Source organism: Eumetopias jubatus, unplaced genomic scaffold, assembly GCF_037043125.1.
Source record: "Eumetopias jubatus isolate StellerSeaLion01/CBP00866 unplaced genomic scaffold, mEumJub1_p1.0 scaffold_11, whole genome shotgun sequence".
NCBI classification, from domain to species: domain Eukaryota; kingdom Metazoa; phylum Chordata; class Mammalia; order Carnivora; family Otariidae; genus Eumetopias; species Eumetopias jubatus.
The window spans coordinates 85,018,406-85,040,150 of record NW_028274817.1 but is presented as its reverse complement, the minus strand read 5'-3'; the positions used below and the strand labels follow the sequence as shown (position 1 = coordinate 85,040,150).

Genomic DNA, 21,745 nt, shown 5'->3' with positions numbered 1-21,745 from the left:
AATCCGCTAAAAAAAAAAAAAGGCTTGATTAAATTTGTAAGAATTGGGTAGGGCTATGAGAAGAATTGACTTAAATCCATGAATGAGGTGAGGTAAAAGGGGGCAATAGGTTTATATTTATGAATGGACAAGGCTAAGGCATTGGTTTAAACTCACAATGGAGTGGGACTGAGAGAGGGTTTGGTTCCCTTCACTCTGGCAGTAATTAATAAGATTAAAGATAGGGCACCTGGCTCAGATGGTTAAGCGTCTGCCTTCGGCTCAGGTCATGATCCCAGGGTCCTGGGATTGAGTCCCGCATCGGGCTCCCTGCTGGGCGGGGAGCCTGCTTCTCCCTCTGCCTCTGCCTCTCTCTCTCTCTGACTCTCATGAATAAATAAATAAAAAAAATATTAAAAAAAAGATTAAAGATAAACACCAGGGCTACTAACCACATAGCTTGGCTGGCCCCAATGCAGGTGATTTGGAAGCTTTATTCCTAAATTCTTGACAATTTTACTATGCACACCTCATTACCATCACTTCCTACAGGGGTACACTGAGGCTCCAGATAAAGTGGTGGCTAGGGTTCCACCTCCTGTAACAAGGGTTGGCCTTCTGTCTGGACCTCCCCCACCCCTAACCCTACCAACAGCCTCAGTGACCTAAGAACTGTTGCTTCAACCCAATCCCTGCTCCTGTCCCCAGATTTGTGGACCTGCTGGCTTCAGCTCTCAGTGAACCTCCACCCACCATCCAGGGTCCCCACTACAATTCATCCCTGAGGCCTCCTTGGACACCCCATTCCTTCCATAGTCCACCAAGACTGAGCATCTCTCAGTCTGGAAGCTATTCCCCATTTCTAGACCTTGGAACCCTCATCCTCTTGGCAAGTTCCCTGACCCATTTCCAAAGCATTGAGGCTGCCAATGTCTGGAAGCCTCCTCTCACCAACCCCTATCCTGACCTTTCAACAGTGCACAGAACCTGCAAAACCTTCCATCCACCGACCTACAGAGGCTCAAACTCCCTTTCCCCAGAATGTAATTACCCCTGTATCCCAATCACCAGTTCTCAGAGCCATGAGCCCCAGATTGGAAACTATGCTACGATCTTCAGTGCTAGAAGGCTCAAGCTAGAACAGGGAAAGGCAGTGATGAGCTCCAGTGTATTCCGCGCCCCGCCCCCCCCCGCCCCCGCAAGACAAGGTCAGGTCAGAGGCGGGAGGGCCAAGAGATTGCAGGAGGAAGGGAAGCAGGGACCATTCCCCCCCCTCACTTAGAACAACACCCAACCCCTGAAAGGTGGACGAGAGAGGCTGCCCGGCCCCCCAGAATGGACGTCAGGACACAGTGCGTCCACAGTGAAAGTGTCCACAGTGTCCATAGTGAAACAGTCACAGCCCCAGTGATTGTTGGGGGTAAGCCGCCTGAGGCCCCTGCTGTCGTTGGCTGGCTGTGGGGTCCCGGACAGGTAGGTGTCCGAGCCCCTGTGGCCCCAGTTTCTTCCTCCACAAAGTGGTGGTCACAGGCTGTCTCTCACCGCACCCCATTCCTCCTTCCACTACAGTAGCATTGTGCCCAAGGGCTCCCCCCTCGGGACCTCTGTCTCCAGGCCACCCCCCACTTTTAGTACCTAAGAGGGGCCTCATTTCTCCCCTCTCATTGGCTGGCGACCCCTCCCACCCAGGGGCCTTGAAAGCCTCCTCAAGTGCAGGCCCCTACCGCCCCTCCACTCTCCAGGGCACCTGCCCTTCCCGGCTTTTGGAGTCCCCCAGCCCTATCCTGCTCAGGGCCCCAAACCTTCCCATGGCCCCCAAGGCTCCAAGCACCCCCCACCCCGCCCGCAGCCGCCCAGCCCGACAGACTCTTCCATTTCCCAAGTAGAAAACAGTCTCTGCAAATTTACTGAGTGCCCGCCCTACTATGAGCAAAGCTCCGTTACAGGCCGCAGAATTCCCTGGTAAACGTGGGCTCCACTTCTGCACCCCCGTTCTTAGTTGTCAGAGCTCGGGCGGGGCCCTTAACTTCTCTGGGCCTCGACTTCCCCTTCTCGCTCGTGGACTAACAACCCCTCCTGGGTGGAAAAAGGAGCCCAGCCCAGGCTCCGGGGCTAACAGAGGCGGCGCCTGAGGCAGAGCGAGGCCAAGCGCTCGCGCTGGCTCCCACAGCCAGGCCTCCTTGCCGGCGGCCAGGTAGGTCAGCGCGCGGGTCGGGGCTCCGGGCACGGGACCGGCCGGCCGCAGCCGCATCCACGCCCGGGCGGGTCGCCAGGTGAGCGCGCCCAGGAGCTCCAAACGCGTCGCTGGCGGCCTTGCGTCCACCGGGCGGACTTCGGGTCATGCAGCCGCGCGCGGGGGGCGCCACGGACCCTAGGGGGAGCAGAGGAGGTACGGGGGAGGGGGGACTGGGCGCGTCCCTGCCACCCCTCGCCCCGTCTGTCTGCTCCTCACCTTTTCCTTCCGACAGGTGGTAAACAAAGCAGCCCTGGCGCCCAAGTGGCGGGCGGGCGCCGGGCGGCCGGCGTTGGGCTCGAGGTCCCCGATCCGCACCCGCACCCGCACCCGCACCCGCACCGTGGGGCTGCGCACCAGACCCGGAGGCTCTCAGGAGTCTCCGGGGAGATGTGCCACAGGGCTCTGCCCGGGGTCACTGGGGACACCTGTGGGCACTCAGGGTCTGTAGTGAATTGCGGGGGGGTGGGTGGCGGTTAGGCGGGGGGGCCTCTGGGTACAAATGGAGGGGCAACTGTAGCTCCGTGGGCCATCAAGGTTGCCTAGGATATCTGGAAGGGGAATCGGGGTTGCCGGCGCCACAGCGGGGGCAGACCGTCCTCTGTCGGGACATCTGGGGGAATCGGGGTCCCTCTCGCTACTGTGCGGGAAGAGTTTGGAATCTGGGGTTATGAAGGGGCAGTCGGAGACCTCCAGAGATAGTTCCAGGGTGTTGGGAAGTGTCCAGGAATATTTCGGTCAGAGAGCTCTCTCCAGGGATATCGTGGGCGCAGGCGGGGGTCCACGGGCATACCCGCGATGGTCGGGGGTCGCGGGAGTTGAGAGGGGCAGTGGGAGACCTCCGAAACTATCGAGAGAGTGGTCGGGGGGGCGCCGAAGATCTTGAGGGGCATTGTAGGTTTCGGACGTCGGGGAGCGTGGGGGTTCGCCGAGGCTCGGGAGGGTGCTGACCTGTTCTTTCCACCCGCGCAGGCCGGGGCCTTCCCCAGCGGGCGGGCCCCAGAGCCCGGCAGCTCCTGGCGCGGCTGGACGCGCGCCCCCTGGCGGCCCGAGCTGCGGCCGACGTGGCGGCGCTGGTACGCAGGACGGGCGCCACATTGCGCCTGCGCCCCAACGCGGGTGCGTGTCGGGGGCGGAGCGGGGCCTCCCGGGGGGCGCGGTCTGAGTGGAGCCGGATTCCGAAGTGGAGGACCCGGGATTGTTAGTTACTCCCCTGGGTGGGGCTAATGGGTGCGACTGGCGGCGGGGCGGGGCTTGGAGGGAGCTTCGAGGGGCGGAGCCTTGGCGTTATCCTAGACTATTCCTCCAGGAGGTGACCCTGGGAAAGTTACTGCGGTGGGTGAATGTTCCATGGCTAGTTGTGGGTGCAGGGCTGGATGGTTATCCCTGGCGCTGGGGATTCGCAAGGCATTTCTGAGGAGGTGGGGCCTGGAGAGTGTTGGGGGCGTGCAGTTGGCTGAGGGGCGGGCCTGGAAAAAAAAAATCCACTCTAGGGGGTGGAGCCTACAAACGCCAGGGGGAGGGATCGAAATGTCAGGAACGGGTTGAAGTTTATAGGCCAGTTAGAGGGCGGAGCCTGAAAAGTTCCGGAGCCCAATCGCGGATTTGCACCCCGCCCCCGCAGTGGGGGGCCTAAGGATGTAATATAAGGAGAGGGATCTTCGCGTTCTTAGAGGACTATAGGATGGTCTGGAGGTGTATTCAAATAGCTGGGCCCAGGATTATTACTTAAAAGTCGGGCTCAGGTCAGTTATTCATGTGGGCTGAGCCCAGTTAAATGGGTGGATGTGTCAGTCTGCATTCTAGAGTCAAGGAAATGAGGTGAGGCTAGAATGTTAAATCAGGGGGCAGGTCCTAGGTGGTTTCCATAGAGTACCCCTCTGACTGTCTTTTTCATCTTCCAGCCGTTAGTGTGCTGGATTCTGCGGACATAGAGGTTACAGACAGTCGCCTGCCTAATCCCACTTTCGTGGAACACCGGCCACAGGTACCAACTCGCCCTTTTATTGGATGCCACCTTCTTTGAGACTGGCAATGTATGTACGCTTGTGTTTTTACTCCAGCATCATCGGTCAGAGACCTTGGGTACAGGTCCTGCGCCGCCCCAAGTGACCCAGGCTAAGGCACGTTCTGCTTCGAAGCCGCTCCAGACCTCTGGACGGTTCTGCGTGGAACTGGTTCGCGGTTCCACGGGCTTTGGCTTCACATTAAGCGGAGGCCGAGATTCAGCAGGGGATGCTCCTCTGGCAGTGCGCGGGCTGCTGGAAAACGGGCCAGCACAGCGCTCTGGTCGCTTGCAGGTGAGGTATAAGACGCTGTCCATTCAACAGTGCTAGCCCAATCCTCGCCCTTTGTCGGGGTGCTCTCTATCTGCTTTCTACAATACCCCTCTCTTTGCACTCTTGTAGGCTGGGGACCTCGTGCTCCACATCAATGGACAGTCAACTCAGGGCCTCACCCATGCCCAGGTGGTGGAGCGCATTCGCACGGGCGGCCCCCGTCTGCGCCTCGTACTAAGCAGGCCTCTTGAAACCCACCCCGGCCAACCTGAAGGGATGGGAGGGCCCCAGAAAGGAGATGGTGGGTTTCCCGAGGGACAGGGTTCAGAGAGCCGTGAGGGGAAGGAGAGGGTTGCAAAGTGGAGAGGCTGGGGTCCAGGGTGGGAGGGGTTGGTGGTCTCAGTGGGGAGGTCAGAGTTTAGCGTCTCTGAGGGGTCATGGTAGTCTCAAAAGCAGGATCGGGAAGGGCAGGGTCCCAGGATAGGAATAAAAGTAGATTTTAGAGGGGAGGCTTTTGAGGTACTGGGAGAAGAGAAGGGGAAAGAGGTCTGGGGTAAAAGCAGGTGTTTAGAAGGAAGAGTTGTGGTCCTCGCATGAGAAGGCAGAGTGGGTCTCAGCAGGGAGAGGATGGGATGGGGATCCAGAGGGTGTGGGGGGGGATCTAGTTCCAAAGCTGAGGGGTCCATATGAAAAGGGTTGGGAGTGGAGGCAGATAGTCCGGGGTCCTAGATGGGAGGGGTTTAGCATCTGGAGGTCAAGGTCAGGGTTTGATTTCCTTTGGGATTGTGGTAAATTATTTTGGGGGGGTATGTTCTGGATCCAGATGTGGGGGGAGGTCTCAGGAAAAGCGTGTGTGTTTGTGTGTGTGTGAGGGGGGAGTCTTGAGGGGTGGTAACGGTTCCTGAATGGTTTGTCCAGGCCTCAAAGGGAGATTTCTCTAAGGAGTGGGGTCTCTATCTCCTGTAGCCCCTGGAGTCTCCCCGCTGCCCTCAGCCCGGGGGCTCGGCTTTCCATTCCCCACCCTATCGCCCAGTCTAACCCGCAGGTCTGCCATCCCCAGATCGCAGCCCAGATCCTGGTGGACCAGAGGTGATGAGGTCTCGCAGCGTCAGTGCTTCCCCACTTCAGCACCCTCCATCCGGTACAGCGGCCCGAATCCCCGGCAGCCCAGAGCCTAGCCCAGAGCCGCTGGCCGACTGCCCCGCGGTTTCTCCTCCTGAGCGCCGCACAGAGGACCCTGACGACCGAACCCCGGGTTCCCCGGGACCCTGGCTGGTGCCGAGTGAGGAACGGCTTTCGCGGGCCCTAGGGATCCCAGGGGCCGCGCAGCTTGCTCTTGAGATGGCAGCCGGGAGGCGGAGGCACTGAGCAGGTATGGGACGGTCCGATGCTTACTTGGTACTGCCCAGCCTGGATCTGGTGTGCTCCGCCGACCGCACACTAGCATCCCTGGGAGAGCTTCCACTTGGTCCTGCCCCACCCCCACTCCTGCTGCGCCGCGGACCAGCCCGCGCTCCCCCCGCGGTGTCAGTGGTACAGCCCTCCGGACGGGCCAGCCCTGCGCTTCTGGTTTTGAGTGGGGGAGGTAATAAAATGGTTTGACCCAGTCTTGACTTGCCAGGTGCTCTAGGCCGGGTGGGGCTCCTGAGTTCATCCCGCAAAGGAGGGGGTGGGTCGATCTGGTTTCAAGGAGGGCCTCTTCTTGTAACCATTGACAAGCTTACTTTGTGCTGTGGGCCTCTAAGCAGGGTCCGCTTGTGCCGATCCTCAGCCTGGCGTGCTTTCTCCCCACTCCGTTTTTCTTCTCCAACTCCTGCTTCTCTCCGCGTTCATTCATTTCACTTTTGGGGAGGTGTGAGGGGCTCACGGATAATCTTTGCTCCCGGCGTGGGGAATGCAGAGGTGGGCCGTTGTAGCGGGAGTGCACCTGAATACCCACAGCCCCATGCAGGAATCGTCCAGAACCTCAGCTGATGGCCCGATAGCAAGGCTAGAACCAGGGTGGCTTCCTTCACCAGGAGCCTGTGGTCTCTCATTTCCGGCCTTAGTCGGCCAGCTTTCGCTGGCACGTAGACTGCCACCCTTAGGGCATGGGCTGGGGCCCTGGAGCCCCCTTTGGGGCGGAGCCGGCAAGGTGTGAGTCAGCGGGCTGGGCTAAAAAAGGCTGTTAGAACCTTTGAGCCGCGCCCCCTCTTCCATAGATGGTGACGAACTGCAGCCAGGCTTGTGTGCACACGCCACATGCTGGGCGTTCCTGGTCCAGGGAGAGGCCAGAGTTTCCTCCATCCTGGGAGCAGAGCCCTAAAGGCAGGGCTTATATGGCCAGCGGGACTCCAACCGGGATAGCCCCGAAGCCAGCGCTGGCCCAGGCCCGAAATGTCCAGTCACCTCCGCTTGTCACCACACCCTGAATACTTGGCCCCACCCCCCCACCCCCCAGTGAAGGAAGTTGTGGTCAGGCGGGAATGGGCAACTCCCACCCGAGAGGGGAGACAAATTAAAAGACCCGAGTGTGAATTTCCAGGCTGACGCTGGGAGAGAGGGACCTCAAAGCCAGACTGGGAGCTGGGGTATAAAGAGGTGAAGAGGTGAACACTTGAATGGTCATCACTGTGGACATTATGAGGAGTGCGCTGGGGCTTCCAGCTACCCTTGACTCAGAGCCTGGTGGAGGTGTGGCTCTAGGGAAGTAAGGAGCTCCAGTCCTATAAACACAGTCACACCCAGGAGACTAATAATAGTAACCCCAGCCACCATTTACTTAGCCTTATTCCAGCTACTGGCTTTACTTGCAGTATCTATTTTCATCTACTTACACATCTGCTCAACAATCCTGACATGTCTGTTTCACGGGGGGGAGGGAAGTGAGGTCCAGACGGTATAAACGGCTTGAGGGAGGGGGTTGAAGCAAGATTTAATGAAGGCTGGATTCCTGAGCCAGTCCTTTTAATCTCACCTGCATTTGATAAGTAATAATTGAGCCCCAATTGTTTACCTTGCACTGTGATAGGCACTGGGGAGATTCTGGTAAAACAAAACATAAAAGATTTCTAACCTTGTGTAGACCTATGTTGGAAAAGAAAAGAAAAGGAAAGAAAAGAAAATGAATAAATAAAAGATAACTTCAGAGAGAAGTCAGAGTTATAAAGATAGCAAAAGGAGGTTATGTTGGAGGAAGTAATGATGGTGGGCTGTGGTTTCTTTGAAGACAACATTTGAGCTGGGACCTGAATGACCAGAAACCACATGTATGAAGAGCTTGGGGAAGGGCATTGACAGCCCTGAGAGTGGCAAGTGCAAAGGCCCCGAGGTGGAGCAGAGTTTGTTTTGTTCTAGAAACTCAGACATGTCCTCACAGAGTTGGAAAGCACACACTGGGAAAAGTGTGCTTCATTCCTTCCACCACCCAACCACTCTCAGCAACCTGGACTGATAGAAGGGTGCCCCTTTCTTTGGTTTTGAGGGGCCCCAGGTTGAGGGGTGGTGGTGCAGGCAGGCCCTTGGGTTTAACTGTGTTGGCCTTCCAGCCACAACTCTTCCCTCAAATGGGATGAGAATAAAACCAACGTCCAATCTGGAGAGTGTGATTCTCAGCATTATCTCCAGGGAGATCCTGATTCCTGTGACCAGGTGCCTGTCTCAGATGCAGAAATCAAGGCTGAGTCAGGGGAAATGGCTTGCTTAGGATAACACACTTCAAATGTCATCAGCCTTGTCCCCTAGACCGGCACCCCAAGAGCCTACCTCTTATCTTGCCAAGCTTCCAGCAGTAAAGAAACCTGGGCTCCTTCCCATCTTTATTCATCTAGGGCGGTGCTGGTGGCCCCTCTCCTTAGAACCAGGAAACAGGCCCAGTGCTTGGGGCCAGGGCCTCCCTAGGATTGCAGAACAGAGAGTCAGCCCCTGGGTTGTGACACCATTAATAATGTCTGTTCCCATTTACTGAGAAGCTTGATGCTCACCAAGCCCTATTCTCTCTTAGCCTGTGAGCTAGTGCAGTCTCATTTCCATCACTGCTAAGAGGTTTATTCTACCCACTATGATCCTTCACCCGAAATTTGAAGTCCACAAAGCTCTGGAAATAGCTTTCCCACGTGTTGGGCACCATTTGGTTACAAAACTTAACATGACTTAATGAGGGACAATTTTCAGTTCTGGCTGATCCCACTTATTGTGAACGACTTCTACCCCTTTTCTTGAATAAATATTAAGGTGTTTATTTAAAAAGATTTTTTAAAGATTTTATTTATTTGACAGAGAGAAACACAGCAAGAGAGGGAACAAAGGCAGGGGGAGTGGGAGAGGGAGAAGCAGGCTTCCTGCTGAGCAGGGAGCCGGATGCGGGGCTCGATCCCAAGACCCTGGGATCATGACCTGAGCCGAAGGCAGACGCTCAACGACAGAGCCACCCAGGCGCCCCTATTTTAAATTTTTTTTTTTTAAAAACGGGGCTGCCTCAGACCTCGCTGAGAGTGTTATGAAATACACAACTTTCTAAGATCCGAAATATTCAGAATTCTGGAAACATACCTTGGGTTTAGCCACGGCCTCAGCCATTTTTACAGCTAAGGAAACTGAGTCATGTGCTTCCCCCAAACCAGATCCCCGAGGTTCTGAATTGAGGCAGCACCGAAAGCATTCCTACTCCGAAAGCGCAAAAGACCTCTCCATTACCGCACATGGTACCCCGAACTGCCAAGCCTCAAAGGCTGGCGCCCCCGGAGGTGGGGCGCCCTGGGGGCTACGCGCCCGGCAGGGAGTATCTTTGGCGGGCGGGGCAAAGGGGCTTCCGGGGCGGCAGCCACCTGGCCCGGCCCCCTCCGGCCCCGCCCGCTTCTGCTCCGAGAGGTGATTCACTCCCTCCTTCGCCCCGGGGGCCCCCTTCCCGGCCAGACGGCGGGCAAGACGGTAGGGTGTGCAGCGTCTTGGAATCCGCGAGCAAGCGAGTAGATACTCCGCGCCCCTAGGGACTCCGGCCCACCCCATGGCGGATTCCGAGCGCCTCTCGGCCCCCGGCTGCTGGGCCGCCTGCACCAACTTTTCGCGCACCCGAAAGGGAATTCTCCTGTTTGCCGAGATTGTGAGCGTCCCGGGACAGGCGGGTGGGCAAAGGCAGGGTGGAGTGGCTGGACCACGCGGAGCCCAGAGGCCCCGGGTGAGGCAGGCGCGGGCCTAGAGGCGCTCCGCAGTGGGGCGCGGGTGGGTGGGTTAGTGGTGGAGGCCCGAAACCAGGGGCTCGGGGCGAGCCAGGGGGTTTGGAGAAGGTGGTCAGGAGCCGCTTGAGCCACGGAGTGACGCGAGGGGCCCATAGCGCATATGGGGGGCCCTGTGGATGGAGACCGCGTGGACACATCGGTGGGCTCCTTCGGAGAGATCCCAGGAGGCTAGGAGGCGGGGGGCCTCCCGTGGCAGGGAGTGGCGCGGCCTGGGCACGGGCGGGCGGGCTGGCTGCGCGCCCAGGGGCGGGGCCTACTGGGGTGGGGCCCTGAGCCCTGGTCCTATGGGGTCGGGCGGTCCGCCCTTCTACCAGTTCTTCCTCGCCCTTCTGTGGTGGGGCAGGAGGTCCCTAAGCTATTCGGGCCGCTCGGGGAGCCTGGGTTTCCCATCCCCCTGAAAGTGGGCGCCGCCTTTGATTCACTTGTAAAAGGGGTGCGACGCCTTTAACAGAGCCCTGCCCCTCCGGTGTCACTCTCACCGCTTCCCAAAGGGGTTGCCGAGGGAACCGCAGGTTCCGCCCCTGTCAAGGCCCTGAAGCTGGCCGCAGCCGTGCTCACCAAACACCTGGCGGCACCACTCCCTGTAGCCCGCCCCTATGTGGAAGGGGAAGGGGTGGGGGGAAGCGGAGGCACCCAGCTCTACCCCTTACTAGGTGCCCCTGGACAAGTCCCTTAACCTCTCTGCCTCACTTTTCTCATCTGTAAAATAAAGATACTAATAACAGTACCCAGCTCATTGGGTTGTCCTGATGATTAAGTAAATTAATACTTGTACAGCCCCTAGAACAGCTTTTGGGACACAATGAGCACACAGTAAACGTTTAGCTATTAGTGTTTGTCATCTTTCCAGTCCTGATAGGGATCATCGGAGTGTTTGAGACCTCCAATTTAAACCCATCCCCTCAGCCCTGGGCGCTGATTCCGGGTGGGGGGGTGGGCTTTCCCCTGTCATCCTTCCAGATATTGTGCCTGGTGATTCTGATCTGCTTCAGTGCCTCCACACCAGGATACTCCTCCCTGTCGGTGGTCGAGATGATCCTTGCTGCTATCTTCTTTGTCATCTACATGTGCGACCTGCACACCAAGATACAGTTCATCAACTGGCCTTGGAGTGTGAGAAAGGGGCAAGGCTAGGAAGGGGCCTGGGCAGTGGGGATGATCCTGGTAACTCTGGATGCTGACTTCCTCTCTTCTCCCCACGCCTCACAGGATTTCTTCCGAACCCTCATAGCGGCCATCCTCTACCTGATCACCTCCATTGTTGTCCTTGTTGAGGGAGGAAACCACTCCAAAATCATCGCAGGGGTAAAAGCCACAGAGGCAGCTCCAAGGCAAAGACAGAGGGGTTTGAGAATCCAGGGCCCAGTTCTGCCTCTGCTTTTGGCAGGAAAGTATGTGGCCCGTAGCAGGCCACGCTTGTCCTTGGAGCCTGCAGTAAAGTCTGGCCCAGGCTCTGGTTCTCCTCCCAAGATCATCATTTGCTGTAAAAGGCCATGCCTTGTCCAACACAGGGACCTTTGTGGGAAGGACAAAGAGGCGGCCTCTTTGTCAACACGTGAGACTACCATCTGCTAGAACTTTGTCTCAAATGTACAGTGTGAATGGTGCCACTGACATGTGCAGCCACCATGTGGTTACCCTGTGTTGAGAGGTTCCAGGAGGAGGGAGGGTGGGGTTGATACCAGTCTCCTGGCCTGTCCCTGGGGCTCTCTGGCTTCCTGATCTGGGTTTTTTAGTCACCATCCCTGCATGGGGGCAGTCATTGGAGGTGGTAGACACAAGGAAACAAGAGGCTGAGTAGGCTGACCACGTAATCCAACCTCCCTCACTCCCACCCCCACCCTCAGGTACTGGGCCTACTTGCTACAAGCCTCTTTGGCTATGATGCCTACATCACCTTCCCCTTGAGGCAGCAAAGACATACAGCAGCCCCTACTGGTAAGTGTGTGTGTTGGTGGGGGGGAGTGTTGGGCTGAGGGTGCTGAGGAGAGTAAGAAAGCGGTCTCCCAAAGGCCCCCTTATTGGTACTGATGGCTTTAGTGCCAGTAAGTACCATAAGCTTCAGTATTACTTGCCTGGAAATGGATCCTACCAATGCTTTCCTCTTTTTTCCTCACTTGCAGACCCTGCAGATGGCCCTGTGTAGGTGAACTCCCTTCATTTCTCTCCAAATCCTGCAAATAACACTTCCTTCGGAATAACTCCTCCCTGCTCTTACAACACTCCCAGCCAACTCCCAGCCTCTTATTGAAGTACAGGTGCCTTTATTGGGAGAATCTGTCTTCCTACCTTCCAGTCCCTCCTGGGTGTGGCCATCTTTATGGGTGTACCTGTCCCCCTTCTGCAGTACCCAAAAGGAGACACCTGTTGTGCCTGGACTATGCACCCACTTAAGCCACAGAATGAGAGGAGGAGGAAACCTCAGATTTCAGATTCTAGGCCCCAGGTTGTGACCCACACCAAGTAAACTCCTCAGTGTGGGGGGTGGTTCTGTGGAGGGATAAATAAACAGATGGTTAGAACATATGATAATGAATAAATTAATCCTTTGGTCAAATGTGGATAAATCTCAAGCATCAGGAGGGGGAAAATTGGGGAGGGGGACGGCTGGAGCAAGGAGGTAAAGAAGCCAGGCCTGTTTTACGACAAATATTAAATTACTTCATTAACACAAATGGATGAAGGAGGAAGGGGATTTATGACTTAGGTTGGGGGATGGGATCATCTACACTGACCGGAGGATGGAGCCCTCCGGGACTACACTGCCTTCAAGCCACAATGCAGTTCTTGTCTCTGGCCTGGCGGGGTATCCCTGGGCGTGAGCTCCTGGGGAGCTGTGGAGATGGGGATTTGGGGGTTCCTGTTGCATTGTCCTGAGCAGGCCTGGGCCTGCACAGATGTGGGGGCAGCGGGATGCGTTCCCCTAGGAAGAAGCCATCCTCCTCTGAGGACTCGGAACTGGGGCTAGAAGATGAGCTGGAGCAAGATCCCGAGTCTGAGCCCGATCCCAAGTCACATTGGCGGTGGCGATGTCTGCCCGAGTGGCAGCGGTGATGGTGGTGGTGGTGGCGGTGGTGGCGGCGGTGGCGACGGGGGGGGGCCCTGGGTGGGGGACTGCGTGGCCTGCGACGCTGGGCTGGGGGTGCACTCAGGGTCCGCCGCGGGCCTCCGTCAGACACCAGAGGGTCACGGAAGCTGACACGAGGGGTGCTCTGGCGACCAAAGGCACCATCTTCCGGGCTTGGGTCGGGCTGGCTGGGGAGTCCCGGGGGCGGCTCTGGGGGGCCGCGGAGCCCCAGCTCTGGCATGGAGTGGCGGTGGGGGGCCCCTCTCAGAAAGTGGGTGGGCTCCTCAGGGCCTGCAACTGGAAAGAGATGGAGCAACTCCCTGTTATCTGGTCCCCGAGGGGAGGCCCGTGGAAGGGCCTTCTCTCCACTTTACCCCATCAGGACTGGGAAAGTGGGAGCAGCGGTCGGAGGGGGGTCAGAGAGGTGGGGGGAGTTTGGGAAATGTGAGGGCTGGGGCAGGCTCTGGGTGGAGGGAATAGAAACGTGGCTTCCGATGGAAGGGGGGGTGACATCGACTAAAGCCCACCAAGTTAGCCATAGAATGGGGGCGGGGCCTGGGCGCGGAGGGTGGAAGGTCGGGGGTTTGGAGGAAAGGAGGAAAAACGTGGGTCAAGAAGGAACAAGCCGAGGGGCGCCTGGGTGGCTCAGTGGTCAAGCGTCTGCTTTCGCCTCAGGTCGTGATCCCAGGGTCCTGGGATCGAGCCCCGCATCGGGCTCCCTGCTTGGTGGGAAGCCTGCTTCTCCCTTTCCCACTCCCCCTGCTTGTGTTCCTGCTCTCCCTCTCTCTCTCTGTCAAATAAATAAAATCTTTAAAAAAAAAAAAAAGGAACAATGAGGCTAGGGGACGGGCCTTGTAACAGTGGGGGGCAGAGCCAGGGTTCACGAGGTGGTGTAGTGTGGGCTGGAGACTAGGCCTAGCACGGTTTGTGGGATGCAGCCCGGGCTCAGGTGGGGGCGGGGCCAGGGATGCCGCAGGTGAAGGGCCCGGGCGAGTCAAGGGGAGGGGCGGGGCTTGGGATGAGGCGTGGCTCCGAGAGGCTGGGCGTGGCTCGAGGTTTAGCTTACCAGGCTCCGGCTCCGTGCTTGTGCCTTTGGTGGCGGTCTCCTCCGCTTCCTCTGTGGCGGAGAAAGAGGCCGTGGATGACGCGAGAGGTGCGGAGACTGTGCCGGCGCTCCAGCTCCGGCGGCCGGTCGCCGAAGCCGTGGGCTCAGAGCCCAGGCTGCAGGCTCTCGAGCAGAAGATTAGGCCGCGGCGGGGCAGGAAGGGGCGGCCCAGCAGGGCTCGCCCGCAGCGACTACAGCAGAAGCAGCGGTCCGAGGCGTGCCAGTGCTGGCCCTCATAAGCCATCTGACCCTGGTCCAGGCCTGCGGGGACCGAAGAGAGGGGGGAAACTGAGGCAGAGCCGGCAGGCATATCCCCTGCCCGTCCTGAATGGCGCCCTTCTTGGGAAGAGACAGGGAATCTGAGGCAGGGTACCTCAAGACGCCCTCCCTCCCAACTCTCCAGAATGGGGCCCTTCTCTGGAGAAAGCAGGGAAATCGAGGTTTGGGCTTCACCCTAAGGTTCCTCATCCTCTCTCTCCTGGAAACCGGCTGATGTCTCCTCTTCTCCCTCTCTTTCCCAGGGTGCCCCCTCCCAGATTGGGGGTGGGCATTGGACTCTGAGATGTGGGTCAGGCTTAGACATTAAGAGGTGGCTTCAGGTGGACGGAGTGTAGAAGGTGGACGGAAGGGAAGGCCTGGGTAGGTGGGTGAGGGGCAGGGCTTAGAAGGTAGGGCGGGGCCTTGGTGGGAAAGGAGTGGGTCTTAGAGGGTAGGGTGCAGCTTAGGAGGTAGGACCTCACCTAGGCTGATGCAGGAGTCTATTTAGAGTCTGGGGGAGTTGGGCCTTGGCTGAAGTTGTAAGAGGGTAGCCCCAGGGGGCTGGGAATTAGAGGGAACCCTGGAAGTGGGTCTAGATACGCAGTGGTGCCTAGGGTCGTGCAGGGGGTGGTTTAGAGAGTCCAGCATGATGGGGGATACTGGTGAGGGACTTGCGGTGAGGGGTGGAGGGCTATGGTGCCGGCGCCCGACTCCAAGTATGGACTATAACGGAGGATCCTGGTGCGGCGGCGCTCCGGCCCAGCCGTCCATCTGTCCTCTGGTCCAGTCGCCTGTTTACCCACCAATGTGCTCCCCACAGCCGTCACAGTACTCCGCGTGGCGGGCCTCGTAGCAGGCACAGCAGTGGGGGCGACTTTGACGCATGACGTAGCGCTGCCCTCCCAGCGAGGCTTCGCACTCGAAGCAGCAGAAGTGACCCATGTGCCAGTGCCGGCCCTCGGCCTCGGTGCACTCAGGGGAGAAGATGATCTGCCGGGGGGGAGGAGGGGGGACACACACGGGCCACTTCAGCCACCAGAAGGGCCTGCCCCTGGCCCTGCTCACCCTCCACTCCCACCCCGGGGGGAGGGGGGGCAAAGAGGCGCAAACCTCGTCGCAGGCTTGGCAGCGTGGGCGCAGGCGTTCGGCGTGGTGGCGGCCACAGTAGACTTTGCCAGCATGGTAGAAGTAGATGAGGTCCACCAGCAGCTCGCGGCATGTGGAGCACACGAAGCACTGCGGGTGCCAACAGGCACCCAGGCCTGCTCGGCTGGCGAATACGGCGATGTCCCCGCCTCCGATCTGCTTCCCGCACTGCCAAATGACAGAGAGACGCTGCCGCCGACATGGTCAGATGGACGGGGTTCAGCCAAGACCTGTCGCACGTGGGCCTTCCCCTGGCTGGCCTTTGTGACTGGCTCCACCTGTGGGGCAACTTTTAGGCGGGCCCTGCCTACACGGGAGGGTTCCCTAGAGGCCGATGGGACTCCTGGGGGTGGGAAACCACAGAGACAGGCCCTTCTAATCGTGGGTGGCCTAAAAGGCAAGTCATGTCCTCAGGGCGCTGGGGAAATCAAAGAGATAGGCCAGACCCAGTGGGGGAACCTTAGTGACAAACCTCACCTTAGACCCTAACAGTAGGATCTAGGGTCACGCTCCACCTACCCGGAGGGGCCTTGAAGACAAATTCCACCCACCACTGGGCTCTACAGACAGGCCCTGCCACTGTGGGTCAGTTCCTTTTATTTTTTTAAAGATTTTATTTATTTTTTAAATCATTGTTTATTTATTTATTTGATAGAGAAAGAGAGAGTACAAGCAGGCAGAGCGGCAGGCAGAGGGAGATGGAGAAGCAGGCAGAGCGGCAGGCAGAGGGAGATGGAGAAGCAGGCCTCCTTCGGAGCAGGGAGCCCAACACGGGGCTCGATCCCAGGACCCTGGGACCATGACCCGAGCTGAAGGCAGACGCTTAACCGACTGAGCCACCCAGACGCCCCTTATTTATTTATTTGAGAGAGAGAGAATGAAAGAGAGATAGCACGAGAGGGGGGAGGGTCAGAGGGAGAAGCAGACTCCCCGCTGAGCAGGGAGCCTGATGCAGGACTTGACCCTGGGACTCCAGGATCATGACCCAAGCTGAAGGCAGTCGCTTAACCAACGAAGCTACCCAGGCACCCCTGTGGGTCAGTTCTTAAGGACACGTTTCAACCACAAGAGGACCAGAGAGACAGCCCACGCCTCACATCCACTGTGAAGAGGGAACTAAGAGAAGGTCCACTAGGGCCTCCTTAGGGACCGACCACATTGGACGGTGAGCTCTGAGGAACAGGCCCTGTCCACCAGGGGGCCCTACAGACAGATCTTGCTGGCCAGGGAGGCCTTAAGGTATGGTCCCTGCCTAACAGTGGGATGTGAGGAAACTGACCCCATCCACCAGAGGGGACACGAGACAGACCCCTAGGGCTTAAGTGGCAGGCCTCATCTTCCCAGGGCCTAGAGCAAAGGCACTGCTCTCCCTCACCGGGGCCCTCCCTGGCTCACCTCCTCACAGATGGCCCCAGTGATGGTCACGGGGAAGATGCGCACGGTGCCACGGCCCAGATTCTCCCGCTTCCGCTGCTGGCTGAAGGCTCTGAGCTCTTTCTTCTCCTCCTCTTCCAGTGCCGTGCAGTACTGTGCCTGGGGTAGGAGGGTCTTCCAGGCTCCTCCCGCCATGCCTGCCCCCTCCCCTTCCAGAATTCATCCACACTTAGAGAGTTTACTTTTAGGCCTTGGTATAGGGGGGTCCTTCCTGCCTGAAATTCCCACCCCTTACCTCCTCTCCCAGGGCTCAGGGCTCAGCTGTGGTTTGGCCGAGGAATGGTCCAACTGTCCCTGCCTGTCCATACCCTTCACGTCAGATCAGCTTCCCTTTCCTCCTCTGACCCTGTGCATTTCTTTCCAGCTGCTTAGCATTTGCCCCGGCTGTGCCAGCCCCCCACCCCAACTACCTGGCCTGCCCTTCCTGTCTTCTCGCTCCTCACCTCACTGTCGTGTGGGGGTAGCTGGTGCAGCAGCTGCTTGATCCTGTATTTTTCCCCAGGACTGTTGACATAGGGAACCTTGTCCTCTGGGAGGCAGCTGAAAAATTGGTATACCTGGGAGGACGTGGGGGACAGGAGAGAACAATTGAGACTAGGGGTGAGTTGAGATGCAGTGGGATGGTGGGCCCCTACTTGTCCGAGAATATTAAAGTCATCGGAAGGGACGGTCTACTGACACTCTCCACCTCCCCTTCCTACAGGCTGGATCATTTCCATCACCTCCCAAACACGCCGTGAGTTCCTTCAGACCCTGACCCCATGTTTCTCTCCAGCTGCTGTCCACTGTTCTTTCTTTTACAGCAGAGTTCCTCAAAAGAGCTGTGGGCACTCGCCCCCTCCACTTCCTCTCCCATTGTCTCCAGACCCGCCTGCAGTCAAGCTTCCCCACCGCCCCTTCTGTCCCTGCCCCTCCTTCAAAGCTGTTCCTGTCACGGTCATTGACGATGTCTGCACCTTTAAAATCATTTTTCAGGTCTCAGTCCTCATCAGCTGGACCCAACAGTAGCACTGGACACAGTCGATCACTCCCTTTTCCTGGAGACACTTTGTTCCCTTGGCTTCCAGAACACTGTCCTCAGTTTCCTCCTATCTTATTGGCTGTTCCTTCTCTGTCTCCCTTTTGGGTCTTCTTCAACTAGCCGACCCCCAAATGCGGGAGGACCCTCAGGCTCATCCTTGGTTCTCTTGCCTCTCTCTACATTCACTCCCTTGGGAATCACATCCAAGCTCATGGCTATAAATACCACTTTGTGGCTAATGCCTCACAAATCCATACCTCCAGCCCTGTGACGCCTCCCTTGAGTGCCAGGCGGCATGGCCACTCCACTCAGATCTCTAACAGGCATCTCAGAACTCCAGATGGCCAAAACCAAACGTACGCTCCTACTCTTCAACTTGCTCCTGCCTTGGCCTGTCCCCTATCAGTTAATCCATCCCTCCTTGAGGTCATCTTTGACTCTCTCTCACACAACCCACAAGCAAATCCTCTTAGCCCTGTTTTCAAACCATATCCAGAATCTGACCACCACTCACTACTTCTGCCACCATTGTCGTCAGTCACTGGACCACTGCAGTAGCCTCCCCCTCATGGTCCCCCTGCTTCTGCCCTCACCCCTACAGCCTATTTTCCTCACAGCAGCCAGAGGGAGCCTGTTAAATCCTCAAACAAACCACATCCCTTCTCTGCTCACAACCCTTTTGTGGCTGCTCCTTCATTCAGAGTAGAGGTCCAAGTCTTCTCCATGCCCCCCCCACCCCTGTCCTCACTTCCACCCCCTCTCCCAGTCACTCACTCTGCTCCAGCTGCACTGGTCTCCTCACTGTTCCCCACATGGGCCAAGCACACTCCTGCCTCAGGGCCTTTGCCATCGGCTATCCCTTTTGCCTGGATAGCTCTAACCATGGATATCTGCGTGGCACTTCTTTACGTCCTTCAGGAAGCCCAAATGTCATATTTTCACAGAGGCTGACGTGGGCACCCTATTTACAATTCTAACATTTCTCTTTCTCTACTCCTTCCCTGTTTTTTTTTTTTTATTTTATTTTATTCCATAGCCCTTACACCATCTGACATACTTTTCCAGGTTTGTTTACTGGCTGGTGCTCACTCTAGGAATGTAACCTCCATGTGGGCAGATGTATTTTGTTTGTGTTTTGTCCACTGCTGTGGCCTCAGTGCCCAGAACAGGGTCTGACATGCAGCAAGTGCTCAATAATTATTTGTTGAGCGAATCAGTAAATGGGGATGTGGCGAATGAAGTGCTGGGATGAGACCTGAGTTAAGGGGTAGAACAGGAGTGGGGTGAATACGCCCCGACCAGCCCACTCAGTCGTCATTCAGTAGTCCCCAAGAATTGGGGAGGGGGGCTGACCACGGTGAGATGGCAGAAGGGTCAGAAGGATACACGCAGTCTAGTGTTGTCCCAGAAGTAGGTTTCTACCTGAGTGTGTGTATGTGTGTGCCTGTGTGTGTGTGCGCGCGCGCATCTCCTGGAGAACAAGAGTGGGTGGCAGGCTCCGGTCACCTGCTCTGGCTTGAGACCAGGGGGCACCCAGGCATACTCCTCCGAGGCACAGCCTGAGTCATCATCGGAGATGGAGTGGCGCTGGAAGTCTGAGATTAGCCGACACATGATGCGCTCCAGGTCCACAGGCACCGTGTGCACAGCGTGCTCCTCCCTTGGGCATTTGCAGTGCTGACAGATCTTTCTGAGGGGGCCGGGATGGGGGTCAATGATTAAGGGGTAGCTCACTTGGAGTCCTGGGCAGCCCAAGGATGTGCAACTAAGGGGCAGGGACAGGCAGATTAGTACCACCCAAGGACTCCCGAGCCAGGACAAGGCTCTGGGCACAGGAGGCGGGACTGCTGTGGGTAAGACAGGAGTGGAGGGCGAGGCTGTGAGCCGGGGGCGGGGCTGTGGGGTCTGCAGGCCGGCCATCCTCTGACTTTTATCTCTGGGACTCCAGACTTTCCTGGCAGTGGGCCTGAATAGGGGCGGGGCTCTGAGTCTGAGATTGGAGTTATAAATTTAGGGGTTTCTCCTCGGGACTGGCTTTGGAGGTTGTGGGGGAACTTTCCCTAGAAGCGGGCTCTAGCCTGTGCAGAGGCTGTGAACTTGTGGGCGGGTGGGGGCTCTGAGCCTGTGGGTAGGGCCTGAGTGTGCCGGCTGGTGGTATTTTATGAGATGTTTGGGGTACAGGGCTCCAGTGGGAGGATAGGACACTGGGTCCGCGAGAGGAGTTCTGAGCCTGAGAGGCGCTGGATGTCAGGGGACAATGCTCAGCGCCTGGGACTGAGGATTTCCCTAGGGATGGGACTCAGTGGCATGCGACAACACTTCTGGGGGCGGGGCTGTGTGGCGGGTGGAGCTTTCCTGGGAACAGGACACTTGGGAACGAGTCGGGGGCGGGGCCCTGAATCTGAGCGTGAGACTCCTCCCCCCAACTGAGCTGCTCGGGCGGACAGGGCTCAAGCCTAGGGGTGTGGCCGGAGCTTCTAGGGGTTTCCCCTGAGGGCGGGGCCCTGACAAAGGCGAGGCCCTGGGATGGTCACCTACCTCCATCCATGCAGCAGGAAGCCGGGGCACTGCTCCCTGCAGGAGTTGCAGGGCTGGCCGCGGTCTGGGTCCTCTGCGTCTGGAGGCTGAAGTGGGTGGGGGCGGACGCGGGACCAGGCGAGGCGCGGGGGCGGGGAGAGAGAAGTCAACGCCCACCTCTCCTCTCCAAGGCCCGCGACCGCACGCTGGGGCCTGTCCCACCAGGGCAGCGCTGGGCAGGCTGGGACAGCGCCGGCAGCGCGGGGGAGGAGGACACAACTGAGGTAGAGGCGGGGCAGCTGAGGCCACCTCCCTATATACCCCCTTTTCAGGGAATTCCCTTCCCCCTCACCCAGCCTTGGATACCTCCCACCTGCCCCTGACTCCTTCAGGCCTCAAACACCTCCCCCAGAACTCAGAATACTCTCCCCACCGGAGCACAGAGTCCCTAATCTCGGTGTCTCCTCCCAGGCCTCATCTTGGCCCCTTCTCCACCCAGGAGGCCAGCAGCACTCCAGTTCCACAGGGTGGGAGTTTGAGGCCCCATCCTTTCTTGGGATCCCCACATGAACCCTGCCCCTCTTTTCTGAATCTCAACAGCCCCTCCCCCAAACCCTGGCTTCCCCCTTTCATACCCAAGGAACTGGAGACCCTCCTTCAGGATCTCAGGAGGCCCCTGACCCATTCAATAACCCCCACCCCAAGAAGCCTTGGCCTTTACCCTTCATATCCTAGGGCTATTCACTCCTCTGGACGACCGAACCCAGACCCCACTTAAAGACCCCCTCCAAAGGTAGAGCAACCCTGCTATCTAGGAACTCAGAAAGCTCCTGGCTCAAGTAGAAGCCTGGAAGCCCTCTTCCCCCACATCCCAATCCCTGGACCCTTAATATTCAGGCACCCCAGGAGTGTGGGACCTCACCCCTAAGATCGCCTTCTGCCAAGGTACAGGGAAAGTCCCTTCCCCCTTCCCTCCGAAGCTCAGGAGGTCCTCGCTCAGTCCAGGACCCCAGGATCCAGTCTTCTGGCCCTTAGAATCCCCTCCCAGAATTCACACAAGAGGGGAGCCCACCAGGTCCCTGGGGTGCTGATAGAAGTGTGCAGAGAGGTGATTAGGGAGCAGGTGCCACCTTCCTCAATCCGCACGCTTCCAGCAGCCCCAGCCCCTCCGTTCTGGGAATCTGGGGATGGGGATTCCCAAACCGTCGGTGGAGCGCCTCCTCGTTATCCCAATCCCCTGCCCCTTCTCCTGGGCCTCAGTTTACCCCTGACTCCCACCTCTGCCCCGAGCCTCGCTCACCGCGCGCCCGGAGCGGCGCCTCCGGGACCCACGCGCGAACATGGCGCGCCCGGGCAGGGTCAAGCCGGGCAGGGTCAGGCCGATGGAATCCTCGCGGCCGTCAGGCCACCGCGCGTCCGGCCTGGGAGCTCTGTTCCGTAAATCTGACACCGGCGTGGGAGGAGCGCGCCCCGCACGGCCCGCCCCTGGC

The 21,745-nt window shown here is 58.2% G+C and overlaps 3 protein-coding genes across 4 annotated transcripts; 2 read left to right on the top strand and 1 right to left on the bottom strand.

The window, feature by feature from the left end:
• Positions 1 to 2,319: 2,319 nt before the first annotated feature.
• Positions 2,320 to 6,889, top strand: MAGIX (MAGI family member, X-linked). 2 transcript variants are annotated; one of them, XM_088028797.1, is made up of 6 exons: positions 2,320 to 2,368; positions 3,185 to 3,331; positions 4,117 to 4,199; positions 4,276 to 4,512; positions 4,621 to 4,792; positions 5,552 to 6,889. In XM_088028797.1, exons 1-6 carry the CDS (start codon positions 2,320 to 2,322, stop codon positions 5,857 to 5,859), a joined length of 996 nt encoding a protein of 331 aa, XP_087884923.1. In that variant the 3' UTR covers positions 5,860 to 6,889. The 2 variants fall into 2 exon arrangements, with proteins under 2 accessions (XP_087884923.1, XP_087884922.1); XM_088028796.1 differs by having other exon boundaries at positions 5,537 to 6,889.
• Positions 6,890 to 9,339: 2,450 nt separating this feature from the next.
• Positions 9,340 to 12,233, top strand: PLP2 (proteolipid protein 2). Its single transcript, XM_028113466.2, has 5 exons — positions 9,340 to 9,571; positions 10,668 to 10,820; positions 10,917 to 11,012; positions 11,555 to 11,645; positions 11,831 to 12,233. Exons 1-5 carry the CDS (start codon positions 9,476 to 9,478, stop codon positions 11,851 to 11,853), a joined length of 459 nt encoding a protein of 152 aa, XP_027969267.1. The 5' UTR covers positions 9,340 to 9,475; the 3' UTR covers positions 11,854 to 12,233.
• Positions 12,234 to 21,680, bottom strand: PRICKLE3 (prickle planar cell polarity protein 3). The gene is made up of 9 exons (XM_028113465.2): positions 21,556 to 21,680; positions 20,277 to 20,362; positions 19,245 to 19,428; positions 17,161 to 17,274; positions 16,679 to 16,816; positions 15,248 to 15,451; positions 14,941 to 15,127; positions 13,841 to 14,140; positions 12,234 to 13,071 (listed from the first exon to the last, which is right to left on the bottom strand). Exons 1-9 carry the CDS (start codon positions 21,595 to 21,597, stop codon positions 12,476 to 12,478), a joined length of 1,851 nt encoding a protein of 616 aa, XP_027969266.1. The 5' UTR covers positions 21,598 to 21,680; the 3' UTR covers positions 12,234 to 12,475.
• Between the last annotated feature and the right edge of the window lie 65 nt (positions 21,681 to 21,745).